At 36.0% G+C, this 21,919-nt stretch overlaps 1 protein-coding gene across 10 annotated transcripts in view; it reads right to left on the bottom strand.

Annotated features, from left to right (window-relative positions):
• The window catches only part of UTRN (utrophin), a 545,759-nt gene that overhangs the window by 138,974 nt on the left and 384,866 nt on the right, over positions 1-21,919 (bottom strand). For all 10 annotated transcript variants that reach the window (XR_009690701.1, XM_061130409.1, XM_061130407.1 and 7 more), the window contains one exon: positions 14,510-14,666. Coding sequence is in view for 9 of the 10 variants with exons in the window: in XM_061130409.1 (XP_060986392.1) it covers positions 14,510-14,666 (157 nt within the window). In the remaining variant the exon portion in view is untranslated. The remainder of the gene's footprint in view (positions 1-14,509; positions 14,667-21,919) is intronic.

Genomic DNA, 21,919 nt, shown 5'->3' with positions numbered 1-21,919 from the left:
TAACCTATTAGCTCTTCTGCTGCTGTCACAGAGGATTGCTCGTGAGGCTGTAATCATCTGTGGTTGAATGGGATTGGAAGCCCAAAATGGTCTCATTCACATATCTGGAATTACTGCTGGCTATTCGCTGGAACACCATGGTTTCCCTCTATGTGATCTCTAATTGCCCAATAGGCTGGACCAGGCTTCTTCAACATAATGACTGGTGTCCCCAGAGGGCAGAATGAAAACTGCAAGATCTTTTAAAGTCTTAGCTTTAGAATAGCTCTGTCCAACAAAACTTCCTACAATGATGGAAATGTTCTAAAACTATGCAGGCCAATAAGGCAACACTAGCCGTGCATGGCTATTTGGTATGCACTTGAAATATGACAGGTACAGTGGAGGAACTGAACTTTAAACTGTATTTAATTGTAATTGATTTAAATCAAATAGTAATGGTGACACATGGCAAGGGTTACCATGTTAGACAGCATGCAATCCAGGTAGAAGGAGCTATAATTACCAAGGTCCTAGGGAAGTGTTTGCCTGGCTTGGCAGGCTGGCACTGTCAGGACTGAATGAGTGGCAGATGAGGGTAACTACTTCTGCAAAATTATTTTATATCATGAAAGTTAGAGGGGAAAACATGCTTTGTTGTTGTTACGAGAGGTATCTGTATCCTTCTTCATACAACAGAATCTGGCTATGTTGCCGACTCTGGCTTGGCTATCAGCCTAACAGTTCTCCGTTTCACAAAGCTTATGCATTTTCTATTCTAGTACATAGGCAGAAAGACCCTAATCCCCCTCTCAGAAAAACACATGCAAAATGAAGCTTGAGCTTAAAAGCAGTAGACCACGATCAGCTGTAATAAGAGGAAGATATGGAATAATTTCAAAAAATACAATTGAAATTATATTTTAAATTATACAATTGAAATTATATTGCATGCTCCTAGGTGTTTAATTTAAGGGGATAGAGACTCAGCTACCTCAAGTCAAAAATAAATGGAGGGCACGAGGACTGTCCCATGCCCATAAGAAAGATTCAACATCTCTGCCATCCCAAGGTGGCATGGGAATGTACAATAGAATTTTCCAACAAACAATTCCACCAACATTAAAATTTCAAAACACATATTACATTCACATAGTCTACAAAGAAGGGCTTCCCTGATGGCTCAGTGGTAAAGAATCTGCCTGCAATGCAGGAGCCACAGGAGAGGCGGGTTCAATCCTTGGGTCGGGAAGATCTGGAGGAGGAAATGACAATTCTCTCCAGTATTCTTGTGTAGAGAATCCCATGGACAGAGGAGCCTGGTGGGCTGCTGTCCATAGGGCCGCAGAGTCGGATACAACTGAAGCGACTTAGCATGCATGCATGCATTGGAGAAGAAAATGGCAACCCGCTCCAGTGTTCTTGCCTGGAGAATCCCAGGGATGGGGGAGCCTGGTGGGCTGCTGTCTATGGGGTCGCACAGAGTTGGACACGACTGAAGCGCTTAGCAGCAGCAGCAGCCGCCAGCATCCTTGCTTGGAAAAAATTCCATGGACAGAGGAGCCTGGTAGGCTACAGTCCATGGGGTTGCAGAGTTGGACATGACTGAGTGACTTAGCATGAGCACAAATCTATAAAGAAATATGCCAGGCAACAAGAGAAGACCGCAATTAATAAGCCCATGATCCAAACTCTTAAGGAACTTAGAGTCTAAAGAGAACACAGTACAAGTGAGAACATGTTGGTGCCACCAATTTTTAGAGATGTATAAATAGGGCGCTGAGAAAACAAAGAGGAGTGGGGAGGCAGAGGCAGTTACAAGCAACCTCCTCAAAAATGTGTAAACTCTGTATTGAAAAAGAAATTGGAATCAGATTAAATGTAATTAGGGGGAAAGCAATTCAAGAAAACAGAATAAACCAGTAAGCTAATTTAGTCTCTCATTGTTTTCCTATTAGGTAGCTTCTGTATGCTCATTTAAACAAAATGAAGCCCCAGAACGTCAGATGGATGAAGACCTGATGCGCATATCAGAATTTAACTACTAAAATCCCAGAGTTTTCATCCTCAGCAATTTCTGTAAACCAAACACCCCTTCAGCGGAGCTCTCCTTTCCTCCCACTTCTCTTCAGTGGCTCCTGCTGTTTTCCCATGAGTGTCTGGCAGCTGAGTAAATCAACTGCTTCTTAGTCAACTTAAAATGCCTAGGGAGAGATTCTCAATGATCCTTCTGAATGGTCGGGGAACATTTCTCCGCACCCGCTATTAGTTCGTGGGAAGGCAGGGGATTAAGGGATAAGGTGGTATAAAGAAATGACCCGTGTGGCTTAAGTTAGAAAGTCTCATGAATCAATCAGCTGCTCTTCACTGTCATCATGAAAGAGGCATCACTCACTGGGACGGCTGAATCACTGCCAAGGAAACGGCAGTATTATCAGTTGTTTCTAGCACCATTGACATGGGTGAGGACAGGATCCTGCAAGCTCCTTAATATAAACACAGAGTCTGAGGGAACATAGAGGGAGAAGGGAAATCCCACCATCTTCTCTGTCCTCAACTGGCAACTTGGTCACACCGAACTGAGAAGACGAGAATGACAAATCTGTGGGTGTGAGCTAAATCCTGGTGTCATCCCCTCCTCTGTAAATAACAACTCTCCCATCTCCTCTCTTTAATCTAAAGGCATTAATCACCCACACTGTCTGTATGTGTGTGCCTGCTAAGTCACTTCAGTTGTGTCCGACTCTTTGCGACCCTGTGAACTGTAGCCAACCAGGCTCCTCCGTCAATGGAATTCTCCAAGGCAAGAATACTGGAGTGGGTAGCCATGCCCTTCTCCAGGGGATCTCCCCAAACCAGGTATCAAACCCAGGTCTCCTGCATTGCAGGCAGACTCTTTACCATCTGAGCCACCAGGCCAATCTAAAGTCCTACCCGTAAATCTCAGCTCTTCTCTGAGACCAAGTTTCTTTCCTCAACTTCCATTACTGTTATTTGTGGGGGAAGCACTAGTATTCTTGCCTGGAGAATTCCATGGATGGAGGAGCCTGGTGGACTACAGTCCATGGGATCGCAAAGAGTCAGATACAACTGACAGGCTAACACACACACACACAAGACTCTTATGTCGCTTCAGATTCTTAGAAGGCAAACAATTGTAGCGGCTATTTGTGAACTTGTTTCAGAATAAAACAGCAATGTAAACCTCTGTGGTGGTAAAAATGGTTAGCCAGGTTACATCACTCATCCTAACTTGGTAGAAATATCAAATTTCTTCAACTGTTCAGTCCAACAAATGGAGACTTTTTTCCTGTCCTTCTAGAAACAACAAAGTCAAACACAGCCACCAGTTCTCCCTCTTTCTTCTTTTTGGGAGAGAACTTAAGCCAGACATTCTGAAACAACTTTCTAAATTCCCATGCTGACACGGAACACCAGTGTTTTAATTCTAACAATACAAGATGTTCAAGAAAAGGGGATAAAAATGAGAAATCACAAGCAAGATTGCCATGAAATTTTACTTCCATGCTTTGGTGGAAGCAGAAAATTGGTTCAATCATTTGTATAGTAAGTTGGCAATCTATCAAGAGTCATTACTATGATCATATTGTGTGAAACAAGAATTTCACCTTCAAGACTATATCCTAAGAAAATGATCCAGAAAGAGTTACAAACACAAAGATATTCATTATAACATTATTTATGATTTAATAAATGAAAGCAACTTAAATATCTAACACGTGGGAAATATTTAGATTCACTACAGTATAGCTACACTAGGGATCATTAAGGAAGTAACCTTGAAAAAGGATTGTGAAAATGATTGCATAGCAATGTGAAGAAATAGGTATGACACGTATCTCAGGGAAAAAGATAGGAAAAAGCTATGGACCCTATTAAAACTGTGTGAAAGGTGAATATGTGAAAATAAAATAACCCAAAATGAAAATGGTTATACTAGAGTAGTAAAATTATGGCTAATATTTTGCCCTTTATAAGATCTGTAATAAATTATTTTCAGTTAAAAATTATGCTTTTAAGAAAAGACTGCCAAAAGGAATCAAGTTCATTTATAATGGAACAAATTACTATTTTTGAACAGCATTATTAAGAATTTCAAATGTGTTTTGGAAGCAAACTTTTCATATCTGTAGCAATCATAAAACTTTTCCATTATGTTTTATATCAATGAGAATCTAGATTTACTTATAAAATGCAATTCAGGACATCTCTGAAGCTAGAGTTACTTATAAAATTAACATGACAACATAGTTACCAAATGAGAGACTTCACATGTTTATGCCACTCCCTATGTTTGGTAGGGATCTTAACTCAATTAGTTTTTTTTCCCCCCTATGTTTATAACAACTTTATTCACAACTGTTTCAAACTGGAAAAAACTCCAATATCTATCTACTGGAGAATGGGCAGAAAAATTGTATGTCAATATAATGGAACACTACTCAGCAATAAAGAGGAAGAAAATCTTTTAAGAAAAATGTTTTTATAGCCACCATGCTGTATATTATATCCCCAAAACTTATTCATCTTATAACTAGAAGTCTGTATCTTTTGACTGCCTTCACCCATTTCTGCCAATCTCTTCCCTCAAAAACACCAATCTGTTCTCTTTTTAGGTGTCAAATTTCTACACAATAGTGAAGCCCAAGCACTGGGAGAATCTAGTGGTACTCAGCGCAAGAGGGTAAAATAATAAGCTATATTTTAAAATCTACCTCGACAATCAAAGATATTCCAAATCTTTTCCTCTCATAAAAAAATCTTTCCCACTCTTGTTTTAAATAATTTAGGCAGTATCAAGACGGGAAGAAGGTAGCCTCTTAACTGACTACAATATTAAGGCACAAAGAAGTATAATGGTATTGATAAATTTTCTTACAACTTCAAGCATGTTATTTCCAGCTCTTGAAGAAAGATTGTTGCTTACGTTTCTGTCAGCTTTACCTTTATTAAAGATTCAGCTATATAAAGTAGAAATATCTTCAAAATATATTTCTTTTTTGAAAAAAAAAAAAGGGGATTATAGAGAGATAAAGAGGAAAAAGGAACATTCATACCAAAGGACCTTTATTGCTGGGTATTTTCATTCACTCAGCATTCAATAAATATTGACTTAGCATCTAGAGAGCCAGAAGTAGACAAAGACACAATAGAAAATGAATAATTGAATGATTATAAATGCTATGGAAAAAGAGAAAAGCAGATAGGAATTAGAGAGTTTAGGAGTATTGGGATGGGAATTACAATTCAAGTAGAGAAGTCTAGGCTTCATTAAGAAGGTGCCATAGAGCAAACATTTGAAAGCGGTGGAGAATTAACCACATAAATATCAGGGAAAAGGCATTCCAGGCATAGAAGTCAGCATGGAGCTGTGGCTGAAGGCACATCACGGCCGAAATCAGCATGTAAGAGAAAAACTAGTAAAATGAGGTGAGCAAGGTGTAGTGGAGGTAGGTCAGATCATGCAGGGTTTGGAAGACCATTATCAGAACTGTAGCTTTCATTCTGAATGAGACAGGAAGTCACTAGAGACTTCTGACTGATTTGAATATGAACACTCTGGCTGTTGTGCTGAGAACAACAGAGATGTACTTGGAGCTCTGAACAGCTGCCAAGAAGTAGACAGATTCAAATTCTATGTTCTGAACATACAGCCAACAAGATTTCCAAAAGATTTCCAACAAGAGTAACAGACTGAGTATGCAAGAAAGGCAGGATTGAAGGTGATTATTTTTTTAGCTAGCAGTCAGAATAGAATTCTATCAACTGAAATGAGGGAGACTGGTTAGATCAAGTTTTGAGGGGCAGATTCAGGAATTCAGCTCGGACATACTAATTTGGAGATGTCTGTTAGATTCCCAGATGGGAGGTGGTATGAAAACATACAACATTTGAGAGTGACCATATAGATGACACGTAAAACTCATCAGGAGGTCAGACAAATGAACGAACTCATTAGGAGTTCAGGAAGGAATGAATATAGAGAAGCTGGCATGGCCTGAAACACGATGCATCTCAATTTTAGAAGGCTGGGGAAAGAAGGAGCAACTAGCAAAGGAAACTGAGAAGGAGCTACAAAGTAAGGTGAAAAGAAAATCATGATATAGTAGTATCTTAGGAGCCAGGTAGAGAGACAGAAGTACTGTTCGTGAGCCAACAGGAGAGAACCAAAAATGTCACAAGTCCGCCAACATTAACAAACAGAGACGTAAGTTACGATGAGGGACATATAACTCAAGAGTCGGGGCTCAGGGTGGCTTACTTGAGAAAAGAGATGCTTGTGGTAAGTTTAAGAGGCTTTTGTTCCTGTAAAAGTGTTGTTTTATGTATGTCAAAACATACATTAATGTTTTCCTTTTGGATGCAAGCAGCTCTGGCTATAAAATTTGCAGAGCCCAGTGTAAAGTGAAATTGCAAGGCCCCTTTTCCAAATATTACTAAGAATTTCAAGATGGAGGCAGCAGAGCACTAAATCAAGTGCAGAGCCCTTCAAAGAACAGAACCTTATGTGATGGTGACTGCATGGGACACACACCCATGACACAGGCATCTCAACTATAGTAAATAGAAGTATTGCTGGTATAGCAGGCTTTCTGAGCTTCTGGCTTCAAAAAAGCACTTAACTGCTCACTAGAGAATGCAAGCAGAAAAAAAAAATGATACAAACATAAGGAGAATCTGTTAGAACGTAATTTACTTTTCTCCCCAACTTGCTTTCAGAGCTAAATCAGCATATATGGATCTGAAGTCATTATAGTATGACAGCAAAAAAGGGCAGAAGAGTCGTTAAATTTGATAGCACTAATAAAATGACATGAAAAAAGGCAAAGAAAACAAGCTTACTTGTCATTGGTATGCGGACAATTTTTTTTTTTTTTTTAAAGAATCTCCATAGTGTTTTAAGAGTTTTGGTTAACATCCCTGAATGAACATTTAATATATAAATTCATTTTGGTTCCACACCATTGACATAAAAAAATGATGCTTGAATCAGAAGACTAAGTATGAATGCTAAAACTAAGATAGGAATCCTCAAGCTTCTCACAGTAATAAAACAGTAGTCTTTCCTACATTTAAAAAATATGTGCATATATAAATATATCCCTTCACCTAGCAAATATATTTAGTGTTTACTATTACTAGGCACACTATTAGGTCCTACACTTGTGCTGTCTCTACTTCAGCCCTGTCCTAAATATAATCAGAAAGAGAATGAGCAACATCTCTTGCTCTGTTGCATACCCCAAGTCACGCCCTGGTCAGTTTGGAGGATTTTCCCTCCAAGAGTTTTGATAACACTCTTTAGTGAATTTTTATTCCAAGGTCTCTTTCCAGCTCAAAAGCTACATACTTGCTCTATGGAGCTTTTCCAATCTTCTCAAGTGCAAACAGCCTTGATTCATCCGTATCTTCCTGGCTGCACACACAAACTCACATGACAGCACTTTTGATATCTACAGTAGTCACTTGTTTTTGAGCCTGTTTCTGTCCTTAGATGATGAAGTCTGTGACAGCAAAAACAGTCTTAGGAACTGAGGCATGCTCAGCACCTAGCAAGGAATGTAGCAAACATCAGGTGCCACTTGGAAGTTTCCTGAAGGAATAAATGTACTGTTATCCCTCAGCTAAATATGACCAGAGGCAGTTCACTAGGAAAGGGCTGAATGAAAGGGAGAACCGTATTGCTTGGTTTCACGGACCTTAACTTGCCTACATCTGTGGTCGACTCTTCAATTTCACCACTAGGCAGTGATAATTATTAGGTTGCCTCGCCTTTCCCTCTAAACTTAGATATTCTATGACCCTTTGGGGTGAGGTTCTCAATACCCATGTCAGGCTTGGGAGGCAAGTCAACTGCAGTCAGCTGAATGGGTGGGTAGGTGCAGACTCACTTACAGAACTGCTGTTTTTTAGGTCTTTCACACAGTCTTTGTTTACAGACCTTAGATGGCTGTGCTTTTGATAAGAAGGAAGTCAACACAGGTGGCAAAGGCTGAAGAGGAACTTCGGAAATAATTTAATCAATTTTAGAAAAAGACTGACTTTTCACATTAGGTAACATTATAACAGAGCAAGACCTTGAAATTACAGGTTTTCAGGCAAAGAGTAGCAAGGAGAATAACATATTTAATAGGGAGAATAACCATACATACACACACACACACACACACACACACACACACACACACACACACACTGAATTTAGAGGTGGCATATTATTGTTTTAAAGACAAAGTTCAAATTTGTTATTTTAATGAGTAAACTTGCAAATATATCTTGGCAATTCAGTTTAAGGCCCAAATATCCTGATTTTTATATAGGAATTAAATTGAATTAAGCAAAGGACAGAGTAGCCCTGAAGGAATGGAAAAACTCATAAGATCTTGCACCTGAATCATACACTTTCAATTATTCTTGGCGATTTCCTTCTCTAAAATCAAACATTCATCATATTGCAGAAAGAGCATTAGAGCTCTGTTAACTGCCCCTATATAACTTAATATATACATTGTTATGAAAATGAAGTGCAAATAGCAAAAACTGAATCTGCAATTTTATTCCCAATCTTCAAGTATCTGACTGAAGTAATTTTATAACATTACAAATGAATGCTATATATATTATAGGTGTTTTCTAAGTAATTGCTGATTGAACAATAATCTCACACTTTTGAAAGTGAAACTACATATAAGGGACTTTATTTCTCAAAAAACTTTTAAAATTATACTAAGTAGAAAAATTAAACTTTATCAATTTATTCTAAAGGTCGTTAGAAATATTATATATTTTATAGTAGTAATTTATTTCAACATTGAAGGGGATTAACTTGTACCTGCATGAGAAAAAAAAGATAATATGATTGCACCGTTTGCCAAACAGAAACCTAAAATGTTTAGAGCGTGATTTCTGCTTAATGTAACAGGTTGACCCTAGATTGTAATGGGAGGCTAGTTCTGCTGGACAGTAAATAACAGATATTAATATGATTTTATTTAATTAGCTAAAACAACTCATACAGCCTATGACAGTTTTAAACAAAATAAAAATAATCAAAACTATCAAGACAGATTCTCAGCAGTTATGGGAGATGAGACCAGCCACCACTTACTGAGTATTTACTGTGGACCAGGTGCCATGCCAAACACTTTACCATCAAGGCACTCTGACTTATGATTATGATTTAACAAGTTGGTCTATGATGGGCTGTTAAAACATTGAACAAAGTATTTATTAGAATTATTGCTGAAAAAAAAAAAACAAAGAATTATTGCTGAAAATCTATCAATGTTCTAAGTCACTGGTTAAAACATCCAAGAAAGTATAGATATTTAATTAAGGGTTCAAAATATATTGATGTTTCATAATGTCAGTTCCTGGGACATTTACATAACAGAAGGAAAAGATGCCAATCCATGAGTCATGCATTTCCCTGTATAAGACAGATTTTTTAGCTGAGCCTTTGCTATGGGGCTTTCTGCTTGCTCATTGCCTAGGACTGCTACATTTTTCCAGAAGCATCAACCCTACTAGCTTCTTTGCTTTTCTGCTTTGTTTCTGATCCACAGAATGTTTGTTGTATTTTGGAGCCCAATTTTGCCATGTTTGATTTTTCTGTTTTTTACATTTTATCTGTAATTGTTAGGCATTTGAGCGGATGAGGTGCTTTGAAATATGACTTTACAGTATCATTCTAACTGAAGTCTCAGAGCCATCACCTAAATATTTAAATGTATATTTCTTCTGGATACAGTCACAAGCATAGAGCATTTAGGTGTAAGAATAACTAAAATATGTTACTGAAATAGTGGCTGTGTCTTACTGCCCTCTGTATATTCAGCATCAATTTCAAAATATAAGTCATTCTGTGAATAGTGGAGGTGGATAGATGGATGGATGGATAGAAGGATGGATGATGAAGTGACTAGCACTGCTATTATCAAAGAACAGTTATGAAAAAGTGTCATTAAATCATTGATATACATGTAAAGTACTAGACTATAAAAATATATGTGGGACTCAGAAAACTTTGAGAATATATGAGTTCCCATAAATCAACCTCTTTGTATCTGAGGTGACTGAATACATACATCTGAGATAAGACAGTCTCTTACCATCTGCCACACTGAAAGTAGACTGGACCCAGGGTAAAGAGATGTACATAGAAAATAATGCATATTTTATATTTTATGCATTTGTGTTCTTTTACTTACAAGCACTCAAATATTGCCTTTCAAGGTAATTAGATTCATGGTTAAATATATGTAATTTGCCTATTACCTTTAAATAAGTTAATTAAAGGCAGTGTATGCACATTAGTTTTATGGGTTTGGCCTTTCCATGATAAGTTGTATCTTTTAATATGAACAAGAAATAAATCACCTTTCAGTTTCTAAGCTCATATCTTAGCCCATATAAATTCTCAAAAATATTGTTGTTTCAATGGCTTCATCCAACTTTTCGAGGAGTCTAAGTTTGCTTAAGGAACCAATAGGCTAAAACAATAAGTATAGGTTATGATATTAAAACTTAGAGCACTCAGACATAATGAATCTGAGGAAAAATACAAAATGTAGACACAGAGCAACTAATATTAAAAATATACTACAAAATATAAGCTTAAGTCCTAGTTTAAAGAATAACTCCAACATCTGATGCTTTACTTACTATTTGTACCCTGCTACATGGTCAAATATAGTGATGATTAGACAACATGCCCCAAAGCATATCCCCAAGCTGGGATTACAGGGCTGGTGTGTGTGTGTTGGGGTGGGGGGAGGGGTGGTAACTGAAACCAGGTCTACCTAAGACCATGTGCTAGGTTCAATAACTCTGTATAGTCAGGTCCAACATCAGGTGTCTCAGAATAGAGAATAATACACCACTATCCAAGTGAGATGAGCCAAAGAAAGTTTTCGGTGAACTTGAATACATATACTGCTGAGGATATGGGTTAAATCATCAGATGCCTACTTATAATTATTTTCTCCAAATTCTTATAAATCTTTGACATCATATTTTGACCTTATTGGAAGAAATTTTGAGTCACCTAACAGTTTTTTGCATGTAGTGACTCTACATCCACCTAAGGTACTGAGACACAGGTTTGTTTTTCACTTTGTATATAATAATGCCACTGGAAATTTTAATGTAAAACTTAAGTGCTAATTAAGTGTAACACCAGCAACAGGTGGTTATTTGGGGCATCTGGCAGATGTGTATTTTTGTCTTGTCCATAACGTAACATATGGTGTCACTTTCTAAATTGATTTTTAAAAGACGTCTGTGCAATGACATTCAAGACTTGCATTTATGTGATCATATCTCCTGGAATAATTAACAAATCAGAGTAAATTTCTTTGTCTCTTACTTAAAAAAATCCATCTAGTAATCTCTAGATATTCTAAATGAACACGCAGAGATTATATCAAATTTATTCAGCTTCTCTAAATAGTACTGTGTGATTCAAAATAAAGTAATTCAGACAGCCACCTACAAAATGAGTGCGAGTTTGAAATCAAATACAAGGTCTCCCCTCTTTCTAAGGGAACACTTCAGAGAATAAAATATCTTGCCTAATAGTAATATCAAACCACTCAAGGGTTGAATTCCATTGTTCTAGCTAGGTAAGTCAAAAGACAAGAGTTCTTTGAAGTTAAAAAGATTTTTTTAAACTTTATTATGACAATTAAAGACCTAAAATAACAAGTCGGTAAAAAAAAAAAAAATAGAGTTTTTAATAATAGGAAAAAACTAAGAGACTAAATGCTAAATTTAATGCTAAGCATATCTGTAAAAAATTAATTTAAAAATTATTTTGTGTTATGTTTAAAGCTACACCATAATATTATAATTGAAGAGAACTCTACAACCCATTAAGGGAAAAAAACTGGTAATAAATGTGTATATGAACTGAAACCATGCATAGATTATAACCAAGGGACCAAAGTTGGGGGTTCGAGAAATGGGTGATTAGGCAGACAACCAGAGATCTGACACAGCAATATGCAGTTCACAGCTGAGCTACAAACCTCGTTGGCCATGATTTCTCACAGCACAGAGAAGACACAAGAACTCCAAGGTGGAGAAGGACAAACGTAAGTTCTCCCTGACTGCCAGGCCCATGTCTGTTTTCTGTACCAGTGTCCTTCTACTGTGTTACAAACTGCCAGATGCACATGAAGTAAATGTTAAGTATCTGCTAGAAGTGAAGGAAGGAGGAAGGAAAACTCAGATATGAGATCATATGCTTCTTATAAATAAGGGGACTGGACTAAATTATTTCTTGGGTTCCTTTCAGTCCTAACAATTGATAATTCTAAGTTGTACAGACACACACACACCACACACACACAATCTCCTAGATAAAAAGCATCTGAAGGCCGGGGGAAAAGATATCTCCAAGTACCCAGGAAAGAAAAATCTTGCCTGAAACATAAAGCTACCACAGGTACATCCAAATGGATTTTGATTTTAAGAAAAGACTGAGGAGAGAACTCTGGCAAGGCTGAGGTTTCACTACACTTGGACTATTCTATGTCTATAGCTGACAAAGTTCAGTAAGAAAAGTAAACTAATATTACATGTAGGTGTCATATCTTTAAATATTGCCTTGTTTGTACTAACACACGGTGATTCACCCTCCTTGTAATAATTTATGTCAATTAGAAACACTCTTGGCAGTTAGGAAAGAAGGTTACTTTTGACCAAATGTGACAGTATTTGTAGACAGGGTTTTTAAAGAGCTAACCAAATTTAAATAAGGCCATTCATTAGGATAGGCCCTAATCCAGTATAACAGGGGTCCTAATAAAAGGAGGGCATTTTGACCCGTTTTAAGACACAAATACCCACAAAGTGGACATCATGTAAAGACAAAGGGAGAAGACAACCATCTACAACCCAAGGAGAGGGGCCTCAGAAGAAATCCACCCTGCTTGCATCTTGATCTCTAGAAAGATGAGAAAATAAATTTCTGATGTTTAAAACACCTATTTAGGAACTTTGCTATGGTGGACCTAGCAAACTAATACATCGCCACAAACTTCACTCTAAAATCTACTGCCTAAGTTATTTCTCCTAACATCTCCACCTCAGTTCTTAAAGTAAAATATGAAGTTTTCATCAAAACATTAATAATATATAATATTAAGAGAACTTGTAGTTTTGGATCATTGATAAATTTAGAAGGTAGACTATGATAAAACATGCTCTACAATCTAGAATCAACATGAACCTGTACAAAGGAAAAATCATTTCCTACCTCAAGATTTCAGTTTTAATCAAAATGGTAGTGCAGTCACAAAAACATTTTATTCCTTAACAAAAACAATTCTATTAGAAGAGCTTTGTATTATTTCATTTCATCACTAATACCTGAATCTTCAAAATGGGTATATGAATAATCAATAGAAGACAAAGCTGAAAAAAGTAAGGAGACATTGATTTTTTAAATCAGTAATTTTTAACTCTTCTATCATTATTATTACAATTATCTTCCTTTTTATCTCAATCTTAGAGCTATTTCTATACTATATTCTCTTTTCAAGTACAAAGAGAAAATTTACCCAAATGGTAACTTGAATAACCTGATCACAAGCGTTTGAAATATAATAAATTTCAGCATCTTATCATTTTGCATTGAAGCAACTTATAACATAGAGGACATCTTCCTTTAGAAGAAGCATATGTTAGTGTTTGTCATTTTTTAAAATGGGAACAGAGTTCTAACATCACAGTAAAATGCACAGATTTAGAATAAGAACTTGTGTTGCATGTGAAGAGTAAAACAATATAACAAAACAAGGTGATATGCAATACATGAGAAAATGGGTATAAGGAGATATAAAATAAATGAATGGAAAGTTAATGAGGTAAACAATTTAAATAATTCAAGGACATAAGAGTCAATGTGTCACTTGATAATATTCAGTATATCTGCTTTTCAAAGTAAAAGTACAAATTTGCATAGAGATAGATATTTGAACAGAACAGAAATGCAACAAAGAGTTTAAAATCAAACCAATAAAAAAAGAGAAAGAAAACCCCACAAACCTGTAAAACCGTTTTAAATACAATGGTCTTCATTCAAGTCCTTACTTTTCTCCACTATCATTTAATAACACAAAATAGTTTGTAATTCTTTATGACTCTGTAACTTGTCTAAGATTAACTTAGAGTAAATATTTCCTCAATATAATATATTAACATTTTAAAATCTATAAGGAATAGATAAATTTCATGATCGGCTAAGAATAATATTAAGCTTTAGATACCTGAAAGATTTGAAAAACTATTCAGTTAAATATGAAGAGAAAACTTAATCTGAAACAAAAGGGAGCAAGGCATGCAATTTCAATAAGATGCCTAAATACTAGTAATTAGAAACAGAGGGAGGAAAAAAAAATCCTGTCATAATTGGTTCCACTAACATATTTATCTTATTTGGAATATTCACTTCACAAAATAAAAATGAACAAAGAAAGGTACCCACTGTATGTGGTCAACTTACTTTACAATGATCATATTGGAGTTGTAAGGCTGGGACATCCCCTCCAATAGGCATTTGTTTCTTAAGCTCTTCATCTTTCATATTCAGCCATTTGATCAGTTCTTCTAAAGACGTCAGCAATCTGTTCCATTTCTCAGCACTGGCCTCCAAATGAGCCCTGTTGAGAGATAACACTGACCACATTTAGACATTTGAAATGCATCTGAAAAATTATATTCCCTCCTTTGACCTAATAATCTTGTATAACCAACTAATGCTCACATCTAAGAAAGAGACTGACACTTTATAAAAAGAATATATATTTCCTGTAAGAAATAGTTCTTTTGAATAATCTAGACTAGTCAGGATGTGTTTGCAATATTTGTCAAAAGTTAAAACATACATTTCCATGCCACAAAGGCATCTGTGAGGCTTTCAAGAAGAATGTCCATGATACAATGCAAAATTAAGCAAGTTTCAATAGTTTATGTATAGTGTATATACATATTCAAATGTAACTTTTTTCATTTCTTCTATCTATATACAAAGAGAGGGATACAAGAAATTATATGTATATAAAATGTTTAGAAAGACACATAACAGATGTAGTTACTACAGAGAGCAAAATAACCACTTAATTTTTATATATTTTGGTACTAATTGAGTATATGCAACAGGCTTATGTGATTTTTCTTTCCAAAAAATCTAATTTTCAGAGGGATTACTAACGTCTTAATTTCTCTCATAGTGAAATAAACTACTGAAAGCAGAATATCACCAATATTTATCTCAGAATATTGAAAAACAATAAGACATTACTTGGACAGAACACTATTTGGTTTATGGATGACTGATGTCCAGTGACATACGTCCACTGTGAAAAGAAAATAATTGATCAAAAACCACTGATTGAAGTATTTATACTCTGAATCAAAGATAAGGTCTTTGTTTCAGTAAAAATTTCTGTTTTTAACACAAAGTACCTTCAGATTCTTAAATTGTGAACTTATAATTAGGGAACTTTATTTAGGAAATATATTTTTATGTGATGAATATTTAAAAAAGAGAAAAGCCTTTGAAAATAGAAGTGTAAACAAAAGACAAATTTGCTAGTTACTCCTGTTAGAACCTTGGAGAAAGTCCAGTTATACAGCCTCAAGCCCACACCACATGGGTTTAAAAGGATGAATCAGTCAAAAGCAATTCAAAAGACTCAAGGAATCAGTGTTTCCTCATTCTTGCAGCAGACAGACCATGAACGTGGACTTACAAGCTAAACTGCATGAAATGGAATTACCTTGACTGTCCATGACCTTTCAGAAAGAGAGAGGCAAGGCTAATGGAGACAGACATAGCCTTGTTACATAACAGCTTCCAAAGACTAAAGATTTACAATAGATAAAGATGACTCATTTGGGGGCAAACCCAGGTACATGAAACCTCTGTTCACCAGGCTTCACATCCTTTCATACACAACTTTTACCATAACACTGGCTTATGGTCCACACTTCCATGTGGACCATGGAAGTGCTGCTTTACTGAATAGTATGAAACAAATCAACCAAGCACAACTACTGTCTCTCAGACTAAGATTCCTTTGTGAATCCTCCCTTTTGGGAAAGGAAATCTGAACCTTTGTCTCAAAGCTAATAATAGCTTGCTCTAGAAAAAAGCAAATCACATTAGGTGATCTCAGCAGTGGATACTCAACAACATCATAAGTCTTGTTTAAAAGTTCATAATGTTTTCAGAAGAACAACTACGGATCTCTGATTTCTAGTTCATCTCTAATTCCTAACACAATGGCCACAGTCTATCACCCAATATTCTTGGATAAAAGAAAAAAAAAAGGTAGTTCTGCCATCTCTAAAATACCAATACCTGCATTCAGTCAAACACAAAAGACCAACTGTCCTGCAATCTATTTATAGTTCCATTGTCAGCTGGTTAATATAAAACAAACTCTTCAAACAACAAAATTCTATGTCTTATAAAACCAAGATATGAAATGTTTTTTTAAAAATTATAAATACAGAAAGAACTTTGACATATCTTATAATTTAAAATTTTATCTTATTCTCTTGTATTTAAACTCTTTTCTGTTCATTCTACGGGTGCTAAGATTGACCTCACATTACAAACTTGTGCTGTAATGAGATCCCAGTTCTGTTCTGAGGGCCAACTTTTCTGTGTTCACATTGATTAATTTTAAGTCAAATATGTAATTACCTATCCCTGATAAATACTAATTTTATCTGGCACAGAACAGAACTAAATAATTTCAATTATGAAAGTGAAAGTCACTCAGTCATGTCCAACTCTTTGCAACCCCATGAACTATACAGTCCATGGAATTCTCTAGACCAGAATACTGGAGTGGGTAGCCTTTCCATTCTCCAGGAGATCTTCCCAACCCAGGGATTGAACCCAGGTGTCCCACATTGCAGGTGGATTCTTTACCAGCTGAGCTACAAGGTAAGCCCAAGAACACTGGAGTGGATAGCCTATCCCTTCTCCAGCAAATCTCCCCAACCCAAAAATCAAACCAGGGTCTCCTGCATTGCAGGCAGATTCTTTAGCAACTGAGCTATCAGGGAAGATATTAACTGAATATTCTCTCTGCCAGTTACAAAGCATTTTGTCAAGTATATTTGCCAGTTGGTGCAATTTCTTTCCAATATTTTTAAATCCAGCTAAATAAATAAATAACATATAAATAAATAACAGCTAGAAATCAGAAGTCCTTAGTCAATCAATAAATGCTTGAGTGTTCTGAGTGTCTTTGTGTGCAAAACACTTATGCATATACCCTGACCTCTTTATTTTAGATTATTTGATCCTGCATCTTCAATGTCTATAGTTTAATGCTTTAATCAATAACCAAACCAGACATTACATCCCTTTGAAACCCAGTTACATACTCATTGTACTGAAGAGCATGCAAAAGTCTTTTCCACTGCAATTAACTTTCTGACTGCACAGGGATAATGAAATTGATCACTGAAATCTATGGCATACAGGACCTGAATAACTCTTTATAAAGATGGAGGAAATACATTTTTAAGAGAGATACTGAAGTAACTTTGAAATAAATAAAGATAACATTTGTATATGTGCCTCTCAGACTCTTTCCTTTTCCATAATAAAAAACAAGCTGATCTGACAGAATCTTTGCCTGGAAAATCTGTTCTGGTTATTCTCTGATAGATTATAAATATGTGTTTAGTGGATTACTACCATATGTCCAAACAAATGTATGCTTCTGTAGTAGCCTTCAGTGTCCTAGTTTCAATTTAATTCTTTCATCTTTCAAGATGAAAGCCTTTTCTTGGGCACTGGGTTGAATGGTTTACAAAAAGAAACCTTACATTTGTGTTTGGTGTAGTTGTACTTCTTTAATTTTACTTTAAACATTCTGAAGCTTTTATTTTCCCAAGACTACAGATAACCAGTCATCAATCATGCTTTCAGAATCATCACTTAAAACATTTCTTTATCCCACACATATCTGCGGGCACTCACATTTTGGATAATAGACTTATTACACCCTCACCTGCTTCAGTTCATTCTTTGGGTACCTAACATGTGCAAAGCAACAGATACTTTCATTGTGCTATTAACTCAGAGTGATGTCTACTACAGAAAATGCTTCTTCTACTACAGAAAGTTACTTCTTCTAGGTTGAATCACTTATTTTACAACTCCGTAAACAATTTTAAGTGATCAGTTATTTTTGAAACTATAACATGAAAACATTTTAGAAGGTAAATAATCATTAAAAAAGGTACCTCATCATTTAAATATAGCAGAAAAGAACTATGGACAAAACTATGTATTAATATATATTCTAAACCACTTATTCTAAACCCAAAAAGCTATTTATTATGTTTCTCAAAGAAGTATTTATTCCTTTTCCCAACATACAGATACAAAAAAAGAAAGAAATAAACAGTATAAGAGGGACATCTATTAAAATAAAATACAGTTTTCTATTTTTTTCAATAAAAGCAAACATCTATGGAGCACTTGCTCTGATATCAGGCACTACACTGTTTCAGAAATATAAAGTTCTAGGGTCAAGTTAGGAGAAAGAGAAGTAAACCAAATATACTCTGAGATAGGAACCCTAAGAACTCTCTGCAGCAACAGCTCAGAGAAGGAAGAAATTTGCTCAAGAAGCCGTGGTGAGAATTTGGAATATTCATACTTAGTTCCAAACCCTTTATACTATGTTGCTTTCATCACGGAGAACACTCAAGAGGGCAGATAGAAACTGCCCAGATATATATGTAGACAAGGAAAGATACATTTGGAAAGTAGTAGGTCTGCCAAAGAATTTGATGATTCAGATTAAGTGGAGTAAAGATATACTATCCCTTACTGTGTAAAGAAGGAATTGTGCTTGTGTTTGTGCTCACTTGCTCAGTTCTGTCTGACTCTTTGCAACCCTATGGACTGTACCCACCAGGCTCCTCTGTCCATGGGATTCCCCAGGCAAGAATCCTGGAGTGGGTTGTCATTTCCTACTTCAAGGGATCTTCCAAACCCAGGAATCGAACCCATGTGTCTCATGTCTCCTGCACTGACAGGCAGATTCTTTACCACTGGTCACCAGGGAAGGCACAAAATTAAATATCCACTTTGGCATTCTTACTACACATAAACTTTTATTTCCTGGTAAAACCCACAGATTATAAGTTGAGTTATAATGAAAAAAAAAAAAAAACAACCCTTCATTAGTGCAAAAACCACCAGTAACATTAAATGTGAGTTATTCCTGCTCCCAGAAAAGGAATTAAGACTGACTACGAGAAAAAAGTGGCGTTCTCAGAACTCAGACTGTTCTGAAAAGAACAACAGAGCTGTGCTTCCAACATTGTAGCCACCAGCAACATGTGGCTATTTCAGTTTAAAGCTTAAGGGGGACTTCCCTGGTGATCCAGTGGCTAAGACTCTGAGCTCCCAGCACAGGGGGCCCAGGCTCGATCCCCGATTAGGGAACTAGATCCCATATGCCGCAACTAAGAGTTCTCATGCTGCAACTAAAGATCCTGCATGCTGCCACTAAGAAAAGAAAGAAAGAAAAGGAAAAAAAATTCCATATGCCACAATTAAGACCCAATGCTGTCAAGGAGTCAAATAAGTATTAAATCTTAAGGTAACTAAAATAAATAAAATGGGGAATTCAGTTCACCAGTTGCACTTGCCACATTTCAGCTGCTCAACTTTCCACACACGGCTGATGGCTACTGTAGAGAACATGTCCATCACTGCAGAAAGTTCTACAGAAAAGCACTCAGCCAGAGGGAAAAATAAATAAAGCTGCAGCATCTTCTTCTATGAGATATGAGAGAAGAAAATTTTAGTAGTTTTACAACATGGCTAACAAAATCAACTAGCTTAAGTTAAAAGTGGTGTCGATGACACTGCAAAAGTGTGGTAACATCAGATATAATGATGATGTTAAAGGTTAATCTTCTCTAAGGGCTTTAAAAAAGGTGCTCTGAATCTTTAGGAGGCTCATAAAAGGAAGGGAAGATAGAATTTTATCTTTGAACTCTGTTTTCATTAGATTTGACAATTTCACTAGCCTTTGAAACCATATGTTAATAAGGATCCATATTAAACATCATTAAGCTGATAAGTGAGGATTTAATTAATGTAATTCTAAATGACACAAATGTAACATAAAAGTTTAAGCTGTGGCATTCACATTACTGAATTTATTAGTAATTTCCAATTCACATTTTTTTCCAGGAGGTAAAATATTGAATACACTGTCAAAGTTCTTAACCACCTATCTTCTAGCTCAAGTTTCAAGTTACTAGATAATTTTATATCCATCTAAGTGGAATATATATTTGTAAACATTGTTTTTTGATTGCAAAAGAATAGTTGGCAAATTAGATGTCACTATTTTAAAGGTGTAGTTGAAGTTATCTGCAAAGACTTGAAAATAATATTTAAGATATTAACCCAAGGCGTTGAGCCACATATAATTCCATAGTTCTAATGACCACATCGTGGTCAAAGGAGGTAATATCAAGCATTTCTTATAGGCATGTGGTATGTTTAATAAATATTGACTGTCATGATCTTTGACAGATATTCTCTTTTCTAAAAATGACGATAAATTACAGCAAATACTTTCTGCCATGACAATATTGACTTCAGCACAATTACAGAACAATTTGAAAAAAGAATGTACAGAAAGGACATCTATCTGATAGCCTTATTTTCAGAAAAGAATAAGGCAAGGCTGCATATCACAAAGGAGATTTGGAGAGGTTTTGGGAGCTAAAGAGGAATTAAAATCTTCAAAAGTTAGAGATAGTGGTGAATATGATAGAAAATCATTCAGAATCACAATACCAATTCTAAGTAGAAACTGTCAAATTATAGTTGAAGAAATTTTGACTGATTTTCACTTTCCACTGCAACACTAGGGAGTCCAGAATTTAGATCAGGGGATAGGGAAGGTGTAGTCGACAGAGCAGCAGAGGCTGGAAAAGCAGACAGGAAGTTCAAGGAGGACAGTAATTTCAAAGTCCTGATGTTACTGAAATGGCTTATCATGAAATCCAAGCTCAGTAGAAGGGGCTGATAAAGTCTGAAAAGAGGAAAGATTTTAGCAACTAAAGATAAGGAGAAAGATGGACAAGTTGGGGAAGAAGAAGGAAAAATAAAAAGAAAGCTAGGAATTCCACAGTTGAAAATATTGGCGGATGTGCATTTTTAAACAATCTAGATGAAGTATTGTAGATTCACTATATATACAGATTAAAATAATAAAGTTGGAGGACAGTATATGGTAGGATGGTCCTGGTATATAAGAAACTAACGGAGGGAGGTCCCCTTCATAAAACTCATAACTTTCATGTGAAAGACATTCGTTTTACTAATGATGTTCTAAACAAATCCTGATTTGCTACAACAGAGGGTTCTTCTGCAACTAACATGGTAAAATCAATGGCACTCAGATGCTCATGGCCTGATGGGATGTAATAAAATAAAATGTGTGTTTTGAAAACAATTTGCTCTTGCTTTCTTAAGACTGATCATCCCAGGGATGCCAAGAAAACATGGGGTGTTAACTGAGTCCCAGGCATGGCCAGATCTATGGGGCTTAGAAACAAAATGTGAATAAAAGCATTTACAGATAAAGTAAAAAGCAACAGAAGTCAAAATATAGCAAGTTATCAAGAGAGATATCAATAGCAAGGATGACAGTTGAAGAAAGGATGGATGGAGAATAAAAAGGAAGTCAGATGCTCAAATCAATGAGTGAAGTAGAAGAGCGCCCTCCAGATCAGGAAGAAGCAGGAATAAGACAGTGAGAGGGTAGAATAATGGATGTATTGATTTCTAAGGACAAGTTGTTGAGAGGTGCAAAAGCAATGCTTAAGAAACCAATGAGGCTGCCAACCTTCT

This window comes from Dama dama, chromosome 26, assembly GCF_033118175.1.
Source record: "Dama dama isolate Ldn47 chromosome 26, ASM3311817v1, whole genome shotgun sequence".
NCBI classification, from domain to species: Eukaryota; Metazoa; Chordata; class Mammalia; order Artiodactyla; family Cervidae; genus Dama; species Dama dama.
Note: the sequence above shows the minus strand (reverse complement) of the source record. Positions and strands in the feature narration are given on the sequence as shown.